This window comes from Astyanax mexicanus, chromosome 25, assembly GCF_023375975.1.
Source record: "Astyanax mexicanus isolate ESR-SI-001 chromosome 25, AstMex3_surface, whole genome shotgun sequence".
Taxonomy (NCBI): domain Eukaryota; kingdom Metazoa; phylum Chordata; class Actinopteri; order Characiformes; family Acestrorhamphidae; genus Astyanax; species Astyanax mexicanus.
In genome coordinates this window covers 8,707,183-8,722,254 of record NC_064432.1, presented here as the reverse complement: position 1 = coordinate 8,722,254, position 15,072 = coordinate 8,707,183, and the positions used below count along the sequence as shown (strand labels likewise).

The 15,072-nt window shown below is 39.1% G+C and overlaps 1 protein-coding gene across 1 annotated transcript; it reads right to left on the bottom strand.

Annotated features, from left to right (window-relative positions):
• Nucleotides 1-1,706: 1,706 nt before the first annotated feature.
• Nucleotides 1,707-14,484, bottom strand: LOC103027366 (zinc finger and BTB domain-containing protein 5). The gene is made up of 3 exons (XM_007242475.4): nt 14,152-14,484; nt 11,486-12,562; nt 1,707-10,966 (listed from the first exon to the last, which is right to left on the bottom strand). Exons 2-3 carry the CDS (start codon nt 12,557-12,559, stop codon nt 9,899-9,901), a joined length of 2,142 nt encoding a protein of 713 aa, XP_007242537.3. The 5' UTR covers nt 12,560-12,562; nt 14,152-14,484; the 3' UTR covers nt 1,707-9,898.
• Between the last annotated feature and the right edge of the window lie 588 nt (nt 14,485-15,072).

Here is a 15,072-nt window from a genome sequence, read left to right as displayed (position 1 = left end):
AAGCATTTTGAAACAAAGCTAACATACAGATTCACATTAATAGACTCGATAAGTTCATTTATTTAATGATAGGTTCATAATGTAATTTATTTAAATTTTAAAACAATACATATTGTTGAAATATACTAGTATGTGTATTTTGTTTTGTCTTTCAGTATACAGTATATAATACTGTATATAATACAGTATATAATACTGAATCATAACACTAAAAGTTAAAAATAGCGACGGTCCGGACCTTGGCCTGGCAAAATTTTCTCTAACTGGACCATAGTGAATTCTAGTTGAATACCCCTGCTCTACACTGAATGACGTAGATTGAGACTCTCCGTCAGGAAAACAAAATGCTAAAAAGTGTATTCTACAAGATAAAAGGGCTACGTGCAGGATCTGTGACTTTTTTTTTTGAGAAATTTAAGTTAATAAATAAAATCTTCAAAAATCTGTTGAGGTCTGCTGTGGATTTTACATGGACTTTACTAACTTTTGTTCTTCCTTTTTTCTTAGTTTTAGTGTAATGAACGTGGGAGTAATCAGTAAAAATTGTGCTAAAAACAATAAAATACAGAAGAATACCAGCATAATTCAGCAACTCAGTTCCGATACAGCAGCTCACAGATGCAGCCTTGTGCTGATCGCCATCACCCTTTGGAGTGATGTGGGGAAAAGAACGCCATCTACCCACCCAGAGAGAGAGCAAGGCCAATTATACTCTCTCAGAGATCTGGCAGCTAATGGCAAGCTGCATGATTGGGATTTGAACCAGCAATCTCCTGATCATAGTGGCAGCGCCTTAGTCTGCTGGACCACCCGGAGACCCCCAGCATTGATTTTTTTATCATGATTTTAATTGCGATTAATCACAGAATATTGTTGTGGAAGAGACTGGCTCCACTAGTATAAATATAATTCTATTTAGTAAACCTTTATTTGCATTTAAATATCCAGTTATAAGCATTTAAGCTTATCATTTAAGTGCAATCAAACACTTCAAAACGATCAGTTACTTTAATTTTACTATGTATATTTATACGTTTGAGTAAAATATTCTACAAACTACGGACAACATTTCTCCCACATTCCAAATAAAAATGTCATTTAGAGCATTTATTTGCAGAAAATGACTGAAATAACAAAAAAAAAATGCAGAGCTATCAGACCTCAAATAATGCAAAGAAAACAAGTTTATAGTTTAGAAATCAATATTTGTTGGACTAAACCTGGTTTTTAATCACAGTTTTCATGCATCTTGGCATCATGTTCTCCTCCACCAGTCTTACACACTGCTTTTGGATAACTTTATACTTTACACTACTGGTGCAAAAATTCAAGCAGTTCAGCTTGATTTAATGGCTTGTGATCATTTATCTTCCTCTTGATTATATTACAAAGGTTTTTTTCATTTACATTTAAATATACACTGTTAAACACTTGAGCCGTAAGAAGAATAATCAGGAATAATCACAGAATATTGTGATAAATCAGAATAATTTTCTTTTGCAAATCATTGCGTTCATTCTTTTATTTTACATTTAAATACCCTGAAATGAAATGCTTTAGGCTTAAGAAAAATAACAACTGCAATTAATTAGGATTATTCACAGAATATTGCTGTGATTAATCAGATTATAGTTGAAAAAGCATGTGAAAGACACAGAAAGTGTTAAAAACAGGTGGAGTAAAAAAAGGCTCAGTCCACTCTGGAGTGCATGACAGCTGTTTTATTTCAGAGCTACATCTTCCATTGGTTTCTTAACAGAATAAAAAATGTTATTATTTCTACAGTATGTGATTAACGGTACAGTAAGCGCACAAGAACCAATAGAAAACTCCTCCTCTTTTGGCGTGTCTAGGCCTCACACAGCTTAAAGCACATACAGTAAGGCAGTCAATAGGTTTGCATTGTCAAACAGCAGAAACGAGCTAAAATTCTTTTTTTTTTTTTTTACCCCCGTCAGGTCAGCTGATTTTTTTTTTTTAACATTTTCAGTGTTTTTAGGTGCTTTGGGTTCGAGTTCACAGACGTTACTGACAGTACAGTCGATAAATGACATTAGGAAATATGAATACAAAAAAAAACAAAAAACAGAAACAAAAACAACAAAAACACTAATCATTTGACAACCAGATTAATTAATGCTAAGGATAAAAAAATAATTTAGATTCTTTATGTTTATATAGTGTTTTAAAACAAATCGCCATTACTCTAGGAGTGATGAGGGGAAGGAGCGCCATCTACCCACCCAGAAAGAGAGCAAGGCCAATTGTGCTCTCTCGGGGCTCCGGCAGCTGAAGGCAAGCTGCATAACCGGGATTCGAACCGGCGATCTCCCAATTTTAGTGGCAGCGCTTTAGACCACTCTGCGATTTTTAATCATGATTAATCACAAAATATTTTTTACTTTTTTTTTATATATATACATTTTAGTGTTTTTAGGTGCTTTGGGTTCAGGTTTACAGACAGTACAGTCAATAAATGACATTAAGAAATGTGAATACAAAAAAAAATTAAAAACACAAATTAACAAAAAAAACATAAAACACTGATTATTTTACCACCGGATTAATTAATACTAACAATCAAAAATTGAGGCTTCATTTAGATTCCTTATTTTAATATAGTCCTTTAAAACAAATCAACATCACTCTAGGAGTGATGAGGGGAAGGAGCGCCATCTACCCACCCAGAGAGAGCAAGGCCAATTGTGCCCTTCGGGGCTCCAGCAGCTGAAGGCAAGCTGCATAATCGGTAGTCGAACCGGCGATCTCCCGATCATAGTGGCAGCGCTTAAGACCACTCTGCGCCCCGCAGCATTCAATTTTAACATGTTTTTTAATCATGATTAATCACAGAACTTTAAACATTTTCAGTGTTTTTAGGCGCTTTCTGTTCAGGTTTACTTTACGTTACTGACAGTACAGTCGACAAATGACAAAAAATTTAAATACAAAAAACAAAGAAAAAAAACAACAACAAATATACTGATAATTTTACCACCAGATTAATTAATGCTAAGGATCAAAAATTGTGGCATCATTCACATTCCTTATGTTTATATAGTGCTTTAAAACAAATATTGCTTATGAAAGCTTATTAATACTGGTTCTACTGAAATGACAGGGGATGTTATGAGTTGGTTTAATGCACTTAACCCTCTGAAACCCAAAAAACTTAAAACATAACTGGACTCTGGACTTTCTGGACAAGTTAAATTCTACAGAGCCTCGATACAAACAACAAGGTTTTAGAAGAAATCGATACAAAGTTCCTTTTTTTAAAGTTCTGGGGAATTCTGGCCTAAAACTAGCATGTGGTATGTTTTCTAAAGCCCTATCTGGACGGGATTAGTTTCTAAGGGGGATGTCTGTGAAAAATATTTCACACTTCTACTCAGAGATAAAACTCTTGCATCTGGACTGCAATTCAAAAAACAGGAGGACCAGTGAGTTTTTAGGCTTTCTTGGTCACATGACAGAGTTCAGTAGCTCCTCCATTTCCACTCGCTGTTGTGTTTTTAACATGGATCTCCAGGGAAAACGTGCGCCCAAATTGAAATTACGGTGTGTGGCAGTGGACAAAACAGCTATTTTATTAAATGCGAGGAGACGAAACTCAGAGATGTGCATCCGGACGAGATTAAAATTATCGGAGGACCACGGAGTTCAGCGAAAAACAGTAGATACTTCAGCCTGTAATTTTCTCAGAGGACAGAGTCTGAGAAAAACACGTACATGGTCGTTTCCGGACAAGAACAAAATCACAGAGGACCCCCTCATAAAAGAGAAAACTACCCCAAGACCCACAGAGAAACTAATCCCATCCGAATAGGGCTTAAGTGTAACTTAAAAACATTTACAACAGACTTTACCACAGCTTTATAACCCTTTAAAAGACGGTTCTGTCAGTAATGCTGATACAAATTTGTAGCAATCTGTATTTTTTTTTTTTTTAATTCCTTTCCGAAACCATCGCAACCCCGCCCTTAACACCCACACACAGACACACGAACATACACAACCACAAGCTCATGATCACCATATAAGACTTCACACACAGCTACCACATGACCATTAGAACAGGATTTAGCAAAAGGACTCGACAACCGGAGCATTTTCACCATAAAACACTTACAGTTCAGACTTGTAACATCTATTGATCTACACTTTATGTTATAAAAAATTAAGTTAAAGGTGCAAAAAAGCTGAAGGTGCCATATTTATTTACATCGTGGTATGTTTTCTGTCTTTGTTTCATAAAAAAAATGAATGAATGTTTGTGACCAAGCCACATAGAGTGCTGTAAAAAAAAAAGTATTTGTTTTTTTGCTTTTTTGTCATACTTTCATTTTTTAGATTATCACACACATTTTCATATCAGACAAATATAACCTGAGTAAATATAAAAATCAGTTCTTCAATGATAAAAGCAGAATCAGATGACCACCACCATGTTTTACGTTCAGTATGATGTTCTTTTTCTGAAATTGTGCATTGGTTTTACACCAAATATAACAGCAACCATCCCTTCTCTTTGTGACCTCATAGATGAGTTGTCCATGCCCTTTTGGAGTAATTTCAGTAGGCCGGCAACTCCTGGGAAGGTTTACCAGTGTTCTATGTTTTCATTTAATTTATGATCAATAATATTAGCCCTCTGTGGTTCTCTGGAGTCTCAAAGATTTAGAAATGACTTTGTAATCTTATCCAGGCTGAAAGATGATCAATGATTTGGTTATCTCTGTTGGTTAATCACAGTTTAATACCTTTTTATCCCTTAATAAATGAAATAATCAATTCAAAACTGCTTTTTATATTTACTCAGGTTATCTTTCTCTGAGATTAAGGTTTATTTGATAATCTGAAAAAATGTAATTATGCCACAAAAAAAAAAAAAACAGAAGAAATGCCTTAGAGGTCAAATACTTTAGTTTTTTACAATGCTGTACTTAAACGAAAACAATCATGCTCAACAAAGTCATTTTCGAAAACAGAGGCTGTCTTGTTTCACTCTCCTGCCTCCTTTGAGTTATCAAAGAAACTGAGCATATTAACTTCATGTGAAATAGAGAACTGTTAGCTTTTAGCCACAGAAACAGCATCACTACTGCAGCGCTAGCACACTGAATGCAGGTTGCAATTGTCCAGCATCACTACCACAGTGTTAGCACGTTGGCTACCAGCCTTGTGCAACTTTGCTACCGTGGCATTAGCACAAAGACTACAGGCCTTCTCAAACATCCCTACCACAGTGTTAGCACCCTGGCAACTAGACTAGCCAATCAGCTGATCCCATCATCATTAAGCCTTTTTCTTTTTTAATCAGCTCTCAGTATAGAAGCATTTTTCTAGCAACTCTAAAATTAGGATTTAGAGTACATAATTTAAGCATCTCATAATGACTTTTTCTCAAAAAGTTTGACTTTTTTTTTTTAAGTTTCACTTATATTACATATATTTCCGTTGGAATTGAACGTTGGGACCCAGAGCACACAAAAGAGACACTTATCTAAACTGAAATCGTATTCTACACTACGTTAGAAGCTACAGTACTGGAGAACAAGCGTAAGGATTATTTTATTTGTGCGTATTTGTAAGTACTGTAAATATAGAAAGTCCATTTTTTGGCACTATGTAGAGACAGCAGAAATTTCACAGGCTTGCCAGTGTGTGTGTGTGTGTGTGTGTGTGTGTGTGTGTATATCTGTTTTGTCCTTACATAGGGTGCATTTTAGGCCATTTAACACATGTACAGTACAGAACGAACCAGGGTTAGGTGGCATTCAACTTTTAAAAATTGCTAACGGATCTGTTTTGAAGTGATATGATATGATCTAGATATTTTCAGTAGATTTCTGAAGAAGTTACAGTACCATCAAACCTCGTCTTCCTGTTATGTTGAACGGTAAGGAACAGCAGTACAATACCAGTCCAAAAGTAAGGAAATACCGTCTCATTCAATGTTTTTATTTTTCCTACATTGTAAATGAATACTGAAGTCATCCAGACTATGAAGGAGCACATACTGAATCATAAATGTAGTAACTTAAAACTGTTAACCCAACTTAAATATATACTGTTAAGAAGCATTTAGGTGCTGTTAACTTTTAGAGGTTTCTGAGGCTGGTAACTCTTGCTCTTCCTTTACTGCGGCAGCCTTGATGAGTGCCAATTTCATCATTCAACGTTTTTGATAGTCTTTGCACCTGCAATTGAGGATGCTTTCAAAGTTCTTGATTTTTTTTTTTGGACTGACTGACCTTCATTTCTTAGTTATTAGCAGAGGTGGAAAAAGTACTGAAAAATTGTAATTAAGTAAAATTACCTTTACTTTGCTAAGTAAAAAACTACTCGAGTAAAAGTAAAAAAGTACTCAATTTAAAATGTACTTTGAGTAAAAGTTACATAGTTACTTTTAATTATTTGATGTAAAAAAAGCACAACAAATCATAAATTAAATTGTTTTTATGAACTATTATTCCACATAATAATTTGGACCTTTCAGGCAGTATTTCTTCAGACCACCCCAAAAAACATTTTCAAGAACAAGTGGTATAGGTTTCTATGATCCATTTTTTGTCTTTACTGTTAAAAAGTCATGGTCATATAGGTGACTATAAACCATATTATATTTTTACAGGTTTATTTTTTACTCAGTAATGGGGAGTGTTCCAATGTAGCAAAGTAAATTACTTTCAAATTACGTCAAAATGTACTTGAGTAAAAGTAAAATTACCTATTTTAAAAACTACTCTAAAAATTACAAATTACTCATAAAATGTACTCGATTACAGTAACTTGAGTAAATGTAATTCATTACTTTCCACCTCTGGTCATTAGTCATTTTTTTTCTTTACTTAGTTGAGTAGTTCTTGCTTCTCATAAAATGGATTAGAGCATTACTAAAATAGAGCTATTCACTGTATAACTGTAACTCTACCTCTTCACAACTTTACAACTGATGCTCTCAAACATTAACATTAAGAGACAAGAAATTCAAGTTTTTAACTCTTCACAAGTTCAGCACAGCTGTTAGCTGAAAGCCTAAATTCCAGGTGACTCTACCTCATAAAGCTGACTGAGAAAATGCTTTGGAAATTTGATTTTTCTTCATAGTTTGGATGACTTTAGCATTAATCGACAATGCAGACATTTTTTTAAATAATGCAAAAACACTAAATTTAAGATGGTACATATGTAACAGATATGTATTGATTTGACTCGAAACGTAACAGCATACATAATGAAAAAAATAGTTCTTTTTCTTGCAATAAAGGTTTGACATAATCTGCCAAAATGGCCATTTCAAATTCATTGTCTTTGTAAAATCCTATAAAAATAAAAAAAACAGTTTAGCCCCGCCCATAAATGCTACAAGTTAACATCAAATATGTTAAAAAGGTGCGTTTCAGCCATGAGCGCGCAACTAAACGTAGCTGGTCGCTCTGACAGAAGTCATTTACGTAACCCTGCCATGGGTACACTAGACAGCGTTCAACCTCCCTCACAAGATACCACCTCACAACTCATACAGGTGTAAGCGTTCCCAATCCGTCACCTAAGGTACCACTTTATGCTGAATTATACATAACATACATACCGCTGCTATCTCATGACTTTTGGCATTTGCGTGCACAGTCCTGTGCTAAATTTTAGACACCCCTTGTTAAATATAATATATAGGTCTTAAATGATGCAGAGTGTGTTTAAAGTGTATTCAATTCTATAAGAATAAAAGAAAAATGTAATAATAAAAATAATAACTCAAAAACAACTCAACTCATTAAATTAAATAAAAAAGGCCTCGCTCTAATACAGTTTTTTATATTTTCTCACCTTACAACCTCAACAAACTTTAATGTCTTTTATTGAGATTTTAAGTTTTCAAAATTTCAATCAAATAAAAATCTCAAAAATGTGAGTTGCAAAAGTATTCAGCCCCTTATATCAAATTGCAGAGCCATCTTTCTCTGCAATTACAACTGTAAGTGCTTTGAGGTTTGTCTCTACCAGTTTGGGCATCTAGAGACTGAGAATTTTGTTCATTCGTCTTTATAAAACAGCTCAAGCTCAGCCAGGTTGGATGGAGAGCGTCTGTGAACAACAGTTTTTATGGATTTCTGCAGCTTCTCCAGAGTTACCATGGGCCTCTTTGCTGCTTGTTAGATCTGTCAGTTTGGTGGATTTGCAGTTGTAGAATACCTTTTCAGGTTCATTTTTGGATGACGAATTGAACAGTGCCTATTTGGGATGCTCAAAGCTTGGGATATGTTTTTGTAGCCTAACCCTGCTTTATACTTTTCCACAACTTTATCTCTGACCTGCCTGGTGAGATCCTTGCTCTTCATGATGCTGTTTGTTCACTAGTGTTCTCTAAGACACCACCAAGGCCTTCATGGAACAGGTGTTTATATTTATACTGAGACTAAATTACTAAATTATACACAACTGTACTCTATTTAGGGGTTTCAGAGTATGGGGCTGGATACATCACACATTTCAGATTTTTATCTGATTGAAATTTTGAAAAACATTTTCATTCCACTTCACAATTATGTGCTACTTTGTGTTGATCTAAACACTTAAAATCTCACACTTAAAGTCTGCGGTTGTAAGGTGATAACTTGTGAAGAAGTACTTTGAATAATTTTGCAAGCTCCTGTATTACAGCAACAAAATCACCTTACCCTTGAGTGAATGACAGTATTTATATTATAAAGAAGACTACCAGGCACATACTGTATTTACTCTGCTGCCACAGACATGCTGAATGCTATGCTAAATGCTATATGTTTAAGTTAACGGACCACCCATGTGCCACCCAACAGATCTGTGCGTTCCAAACTACAGCTGCAAAGTTGGATCATCTTAGATATTAGATGCCAATTCCTAAAAAAACCCTCATTTACTCAACACCCAAACTACGCCTCATGTATTCCAGAGACCACCATTCCAGTCTAAACAGCTATTAAGTACAAGCTCTTCTGGTTTCAGTTACCCAACTCTCTCATTAGGACTCCCCCTATCACTAGTGATGCCCCCCAACACCTGGAGGGTGAACACCAGCACATGCCTCCTTTGAACTGCTGCGGCATTGCCGAGTAAAATCACAGCGCACTCAGAGGAAAGCGCAGCGACTCGGTTCTTATACATCAGCTCACAGATGCAGCCTTGTGCTGATCTACATCACCCTTTGGAGTGATGTGGGGAGAGAGCACCATCTACCCACCCAGAGAGAGAGAACAAGAGCAATTGTGCTCGCTCAGGGATCCGGTAGCCGATGGCAAGCTGCATGAACAGGACTTGAACTGGCCATCACAGAATTCTGTATTGCATTAAAAATTCTGATTTTAAAATAACATGGAAAACTCCACAGATGCTTCTATGCATCCTTCTTCCTCTTCCTTTGAGGTTCTCTGAACAATGGACCCACCATTCTAGAGTCCAGACGTCAGCATTACTGAATGTGTTTGGTATCACTTAATCTCTAAAATCAGGCAAACATCTAATATTAGATTTAGCTGTTTAGACTTCTGTGTTGTTTACAGGTCAACAAGCAGTTCCTGCTTGAATACCTTGTACTTAACGTCCGTTTTGACTGGAAATCAATGATAAATGACGGTGTCTGACATTTGCAATGTTCTATAAATACCTATTTAACACCAGCAACACCCTAAATTATGGTGTATTCATAAATGGCGTGAAGCCGTGAATGTTCTTCAAAGCAACCTCACAATGTCACAACTGTAGCCGAGAAATGTGTGCAGAGTACAGACAGGTCAACTCCCCACTACATACCTTACCCTCCATTTTCTAACCAGTAGTTAGAGAAAAGCTAGTAGCGAGTAGATCTTGCAAAATAAGCAACGAGATTCAACCCTGTGCTGCATGATCAAGGCTTTCATAGCAGGGCGTTTGACATGTTGCTACTTTGCCATCGCAGGCAGGTTGTTTTTGAATGTTTGTACAGATGACTGGACTGACTGAAGCGTTTTCCACACTTGAGACAAGCATATGGTTTCTCTCCTGTGTGAACGCGGATGTGCTTCTTGCAGTCTGTCAGCGTCAAGAAGGTTTTACAGCAGATCTTGCAGGCGTACTTCCGCGCTCCCTCCACCACCAGAACGTTGTGTTCCGAGAGCGCCTTCTTGCACTTGGAGAGCACGTCTGCAGATGCACGGGTCAACTGGGGAGGCGGGTTCGAAGCAAAGTTGTTCCCGCGCTGTTGACCTCCCGATCCCGTTCCGTCAAAGCCGGTGCCGTTCGGCATTGCTGACGATGACGACGAGGACGAGGCGACATCCTGCAGATGAGCCCCATCTGTGCGCATTGAACTGCCCCCTGCTGCTAGCTTGGGGGCAATACGTCGATAAGAGGGAAACCCGCTGCCGCCTCCTCTGGACAAGCGTGGGAGGGTGTGCAGGCCTAAACTGTTCCTTTGAAAAGAGAGAGTGAGCTGATCCGCTGACCCTCCACGAGAGTTCCCAAAGGAGGACGACGACGATGACGGCGCTAGACCATCATGCATTGGCCGCAGAAGAAGAGCTTCCGGCGGCAGGGCTGGGAAATCCTGCACATCCGCAGAAAGGAGGCTCTGAGAGGGAGGGAGAAGCAGGCTGGAGGACGTGCTGGCCGAGTCCGAATCAAAAAGGAAGCGAGCTGGCTCACGGTCTAGCCGGCACTCCCCTGTGGTGGTGTTGGGAACGTTTTCAGCCGGGTTTGAAGACAAGGGGCCGCACTCGAAGCCTTTCGTGCTCAGGAAGCTGGAGATACGGAACCCAGAGTCTAGAGCGTCGCTGCAGGAAAGTTCGTCCCTTCCAACTCCTACTCCAACTCCAACTCCTCGCTCTACTCCTACAGTGGGTCCCTTGACGCCTGTAAGAAGCAGGTCGGAGCTGGGCTGAGCTTCAGTGAAGCTGTGGTCACTTCCTCCAGGACTCAGTTCCAGCTTTTCACCTGCTGCCTCCACCTACAGATGCAGAACAAGAACAGTCAGATTTACCCGTAAAACAACACAAAACAATACAGACGACGGGGCTGGATGCTACCTTACGATGCGTTTACACTGCTCTGTTAATAAATGGGAAAGAGTTTTATACAAGCTTTATTTCCTATAAATAAATCTAATTAATATAAATGCATATTTCTAAATATAATTGCTTGATTGAGCTTCATAACACTGTTTAGTGAGCAGCAGCAAAGGAGCCGACGCTTCCCACAGAAAATGACTGGAATACATCGCTGTACCTTGACGCAACAGAGCAGTGTAAATGCAGCGTTAACCTTTCCAGGCAGACTTAATAATACACAATCATTTAGTGCATAGTCTCTACATTTTGAAATCAACCAAACTTAGCATGTTTAAGATCTGATCACACATTCTGACCATATTTTGAGTAACTACAGAAAATACAATCCTTCTTAGTGCATTAATTGCTAGAGCTTCAATTATTATAGTTTACAAATAAGTCCAAATAATCGCAGTTACCTGGTCACTACCCTCGGCCTGCGAGGTGACGTCACTGATCTCGTCAACAGGCTCAGGTGAGCTGAGCGGTTCACTTTTCACCACAACCTGCGGAGCCTCGTCATCCTCACCGCCATCCTTCACCTCCTCCTTGCGTGGCAACATCAGAGGCTGCTCCATCACATTTCCTCTCCCGCCATCTGACTGGCTGGGCAGTTGTACATCCTCCTGGCCTGTGGATCTCCGGTAGTCCCGGCCATCGAGCAAGTCGCTGCTGTCCCCAGAGACCACTCTAGCAACCACCACGTCTAGTTTGGAGTCCTCTTCCACAACTTTATTGTGAGAATCTGGCGAGAGAATCTCATCCCCTCCCGTTCTACATTCCCCTTCCCTCAAAGTTCCTTCAACAGGCGAGGACAGGCGTGGCCTCTGCCTCAGGCGTTCCGACTCAGAGCGAATCAGGGAAAAGCCTTGTTTGCGTTTATGAAAGCGACGTGAGGGGTAACCGTCTCGCTGCTCTGCCAACCCGCTTCCTGAAACGGATCCGGATCCTGCCCCTCTGCCAGCACCTGCCCCTTCTTCCTCCGTTCCGCCAAGGGCAGAGCTTACTAGGCTCAAGCCAAGCTGCTGCAACAGAAAAGAACGCTGAAGGCGAGAGTTTGCTGCAGCCGCCACCTGGCTACCCGAGTGCTGGCTTCCATGCTCACCAGGGGGCGACATGGGAAGAGTCCGGGTGGTCAGGTAGTGCTTACAAGCTTTCACTACCGTATTCAGATGCAAGTGCGACGCAGCCAGCAGCACGTCCATGACGTTACTCTCCCCTAGCATCAACGTGGAGGTGTACATCATGTCCACAAGGGCTGCGAAGGCCTCGGCGGTCACCACCTCGGAGTCCAGCTGGATCATGCTCATGCTGGCGTCGCTCTCAGCGACAGTGAACAAAGCACGGAAGTGTGTACTGCAAGCGGCCAGCACAGCACGATGCGCCTTAAAATGACGATTACCCACAACAATCACGCAGTCACACAGCTGCCCGTGGACACGCTGGTAGTTCAGCTGCTGGAAGATCTGCTCAAAGTGGCCAGGGAAGTCCATGATCTGAGGGGTATAGAAAAAAAAAAGTGTTAAGAATGTAATGATTAGTCTAAATCGATCTTAAATATCTTGAGTAAATCAACCACATTGAAAGGGTGCTAAAACATGTATGTGGAGGTGGGGCTTAGTGCGGAGTGGGCTGGATAAAATGACACAGTTTTCCACTTCATATGCTGCCACTGCCACCCGTAAGCTAAAACCTATAAAAAATTAAACATTTAAAATTCTAAATCATACATTTACATCAGCAGTGCTATTCTAATCATATATTTACTACAGCAGTGCTTTTCTGATCATATATTTACTGCAGCATGGCTTTTCTAATCTTCTATTTACCTCAGCAGTACTGTTCTAATCATACATTTACCTCAGCAGTTTTGTTCAAATCATACATTTACCTCAGTAGTTGTAACCATACATTTACCTGAGTGGTGCGGTTCTAATCTTAAATTTACCTCAGTAGTTATATTCTAATCATACATTTACCTCAGTAGTTCTACTCTAATCATACATTTACCTCAGCTTGCTATACTAATCATGTATTTACCTAAACAGTGTTATTCTAATCATACATTTACCTTAGTAGTGCAATTCTAATCATACAATAACCTCAGCAGTGCGACTCTACTCATGAATTTACATCAGCAGTGCGGTTCCAATCATGAAATGTATCTTAGCAGTGCTAAGAACTACCCCAGTAGTTCTACTCTAATCATACAGTTACCTCAGCAATGCTATTCTAATTATAAATTTACTTCAGCAGTGCTATTCCAACCATGAATTTACCTCAGTAGTGCTACTCTACTCATGAATTTATCTCAGCGGTGCATTTCTAATCATGAATTTACCTCAGCAGTGCTACTCTACTCATGAATTTACCTCAGCATTGCAGTTCTAATTATACATTTACCACAGCAGTGCTATTTTAATCTTAAATGTACTGCGGCAATGCAATTGTAGTCACACAGTTACATCTGTAGAGCTAGTATAATCATGAATTAACATTAGCAGTGCTTCTCAAGTCACACGTGAGTATTTCATTCAGTTACTTTGCTATTCAAGGTTACTATGCTAGCCCTGTATAGCTTGTATCCTCTAGCACTGGGCAATATTAATAAATAATATTTTCTCAATTAATCACGTACTAATTTTTTAGTGGCTAAACAAGCTGTGTGTGTGTGTGTGTGTGTGTGTGTGTGTGTGTGTGAGTGTGAGTGTGAGTGTGAGAGAGAGAGAGAGAGAGAGAGAGAGAGAGAAAAGAACATCTAAATCATCTTTATCAGCACTGACTGTTACCAAAACTGTAAATACATAAATTAGCTAACTAGCTAACTAGTGTGGGCTGCTCAGTCAGCTGGGTTACCTAGCAACAACACGTCGCATCCTAAGCAACAACTTAGCAGCAGCTAACCAGGTTAGCGAGCTAGTTAGCTAGTTTAGCTTACCTGCGCGCCTTTACTTGCACAAATACAGGAACAATGCAGCTGTTTATGGCAAAGTTAAACTAAATTAAATCAAATAAGATACAGTATTTTATTCGTGTGTGTGAAATAAAGCGAATAAATCAGACATAAGCGGATAAACAGTCTTACCTTAGCTTAGCCAAGCCTAGCTCAGCTCCTGTTAGCTTCAGCTGCCCGTAGCGCGGGTTAGCCCGCCTGCTAGCGACTAAACTCCCGGAGAGCGCGAGCTGGCCCGCAGCTTTAACACGGATAACGGCTCAGAACCGCGCGCAGCCCGAGTACCGCCGCGCGCAGCCGCTCATACAGCATTCCGCAGGTACGATAACAGCGGGATAAACCGGTAATAAAGATCCCATTTTGAGTGAACGGCGCGAGGACGTTAGCCGAGGCTAGCTAACTACGTGAAGGGTTGCCAGATGCCGCACACTATCCCTCACCCCGTGCCTACAGGGACAAAATCCCGTTATGTGCTGCCAGTTGTCAAAGTAACCCCCCTTCTTGAACTTGATCATGTGTATAAGGGCCATTCCACAGAATAGCTGCCATTTGCTTGTTGTAACTCTTCCAATTTAAACCTTTTTTTTTTAATCTTTTTTAAACTCTGAAACTAACTAAATAAACTAACACATATTTTACTATTCAAAACATTAATAATAATAATAATAATAATAATAATTTAATAATAACATAATAATATGCACCTGCCACCAAAAGTGTATTAAAGTGCTTAAAATAATGTGTAAAAATAAAATAATTAAGAAGAAAGTTTTTATGACAGAGAGCAACATTTAGAATTCCCAAGTTACCTTGAAGTTGCCACATATTCTTTTATTATTCTTTAATCAGTAGAAGAGTTCAACACAACACCCATTACCAGAACCCAGTTATCATTAAACCAATGTTACACTAGAAGCTATGAAACGGGGCCTATTTAAGGCAGGTAGATTGTCTAATTTACTTCTCTATGGTGAGTGCTCGAAATTTCTCAAAACACGCCAAAACTACGTCTTTCAGAACATGAACTAACCCTACAAATGTAAAAAAAAAAAA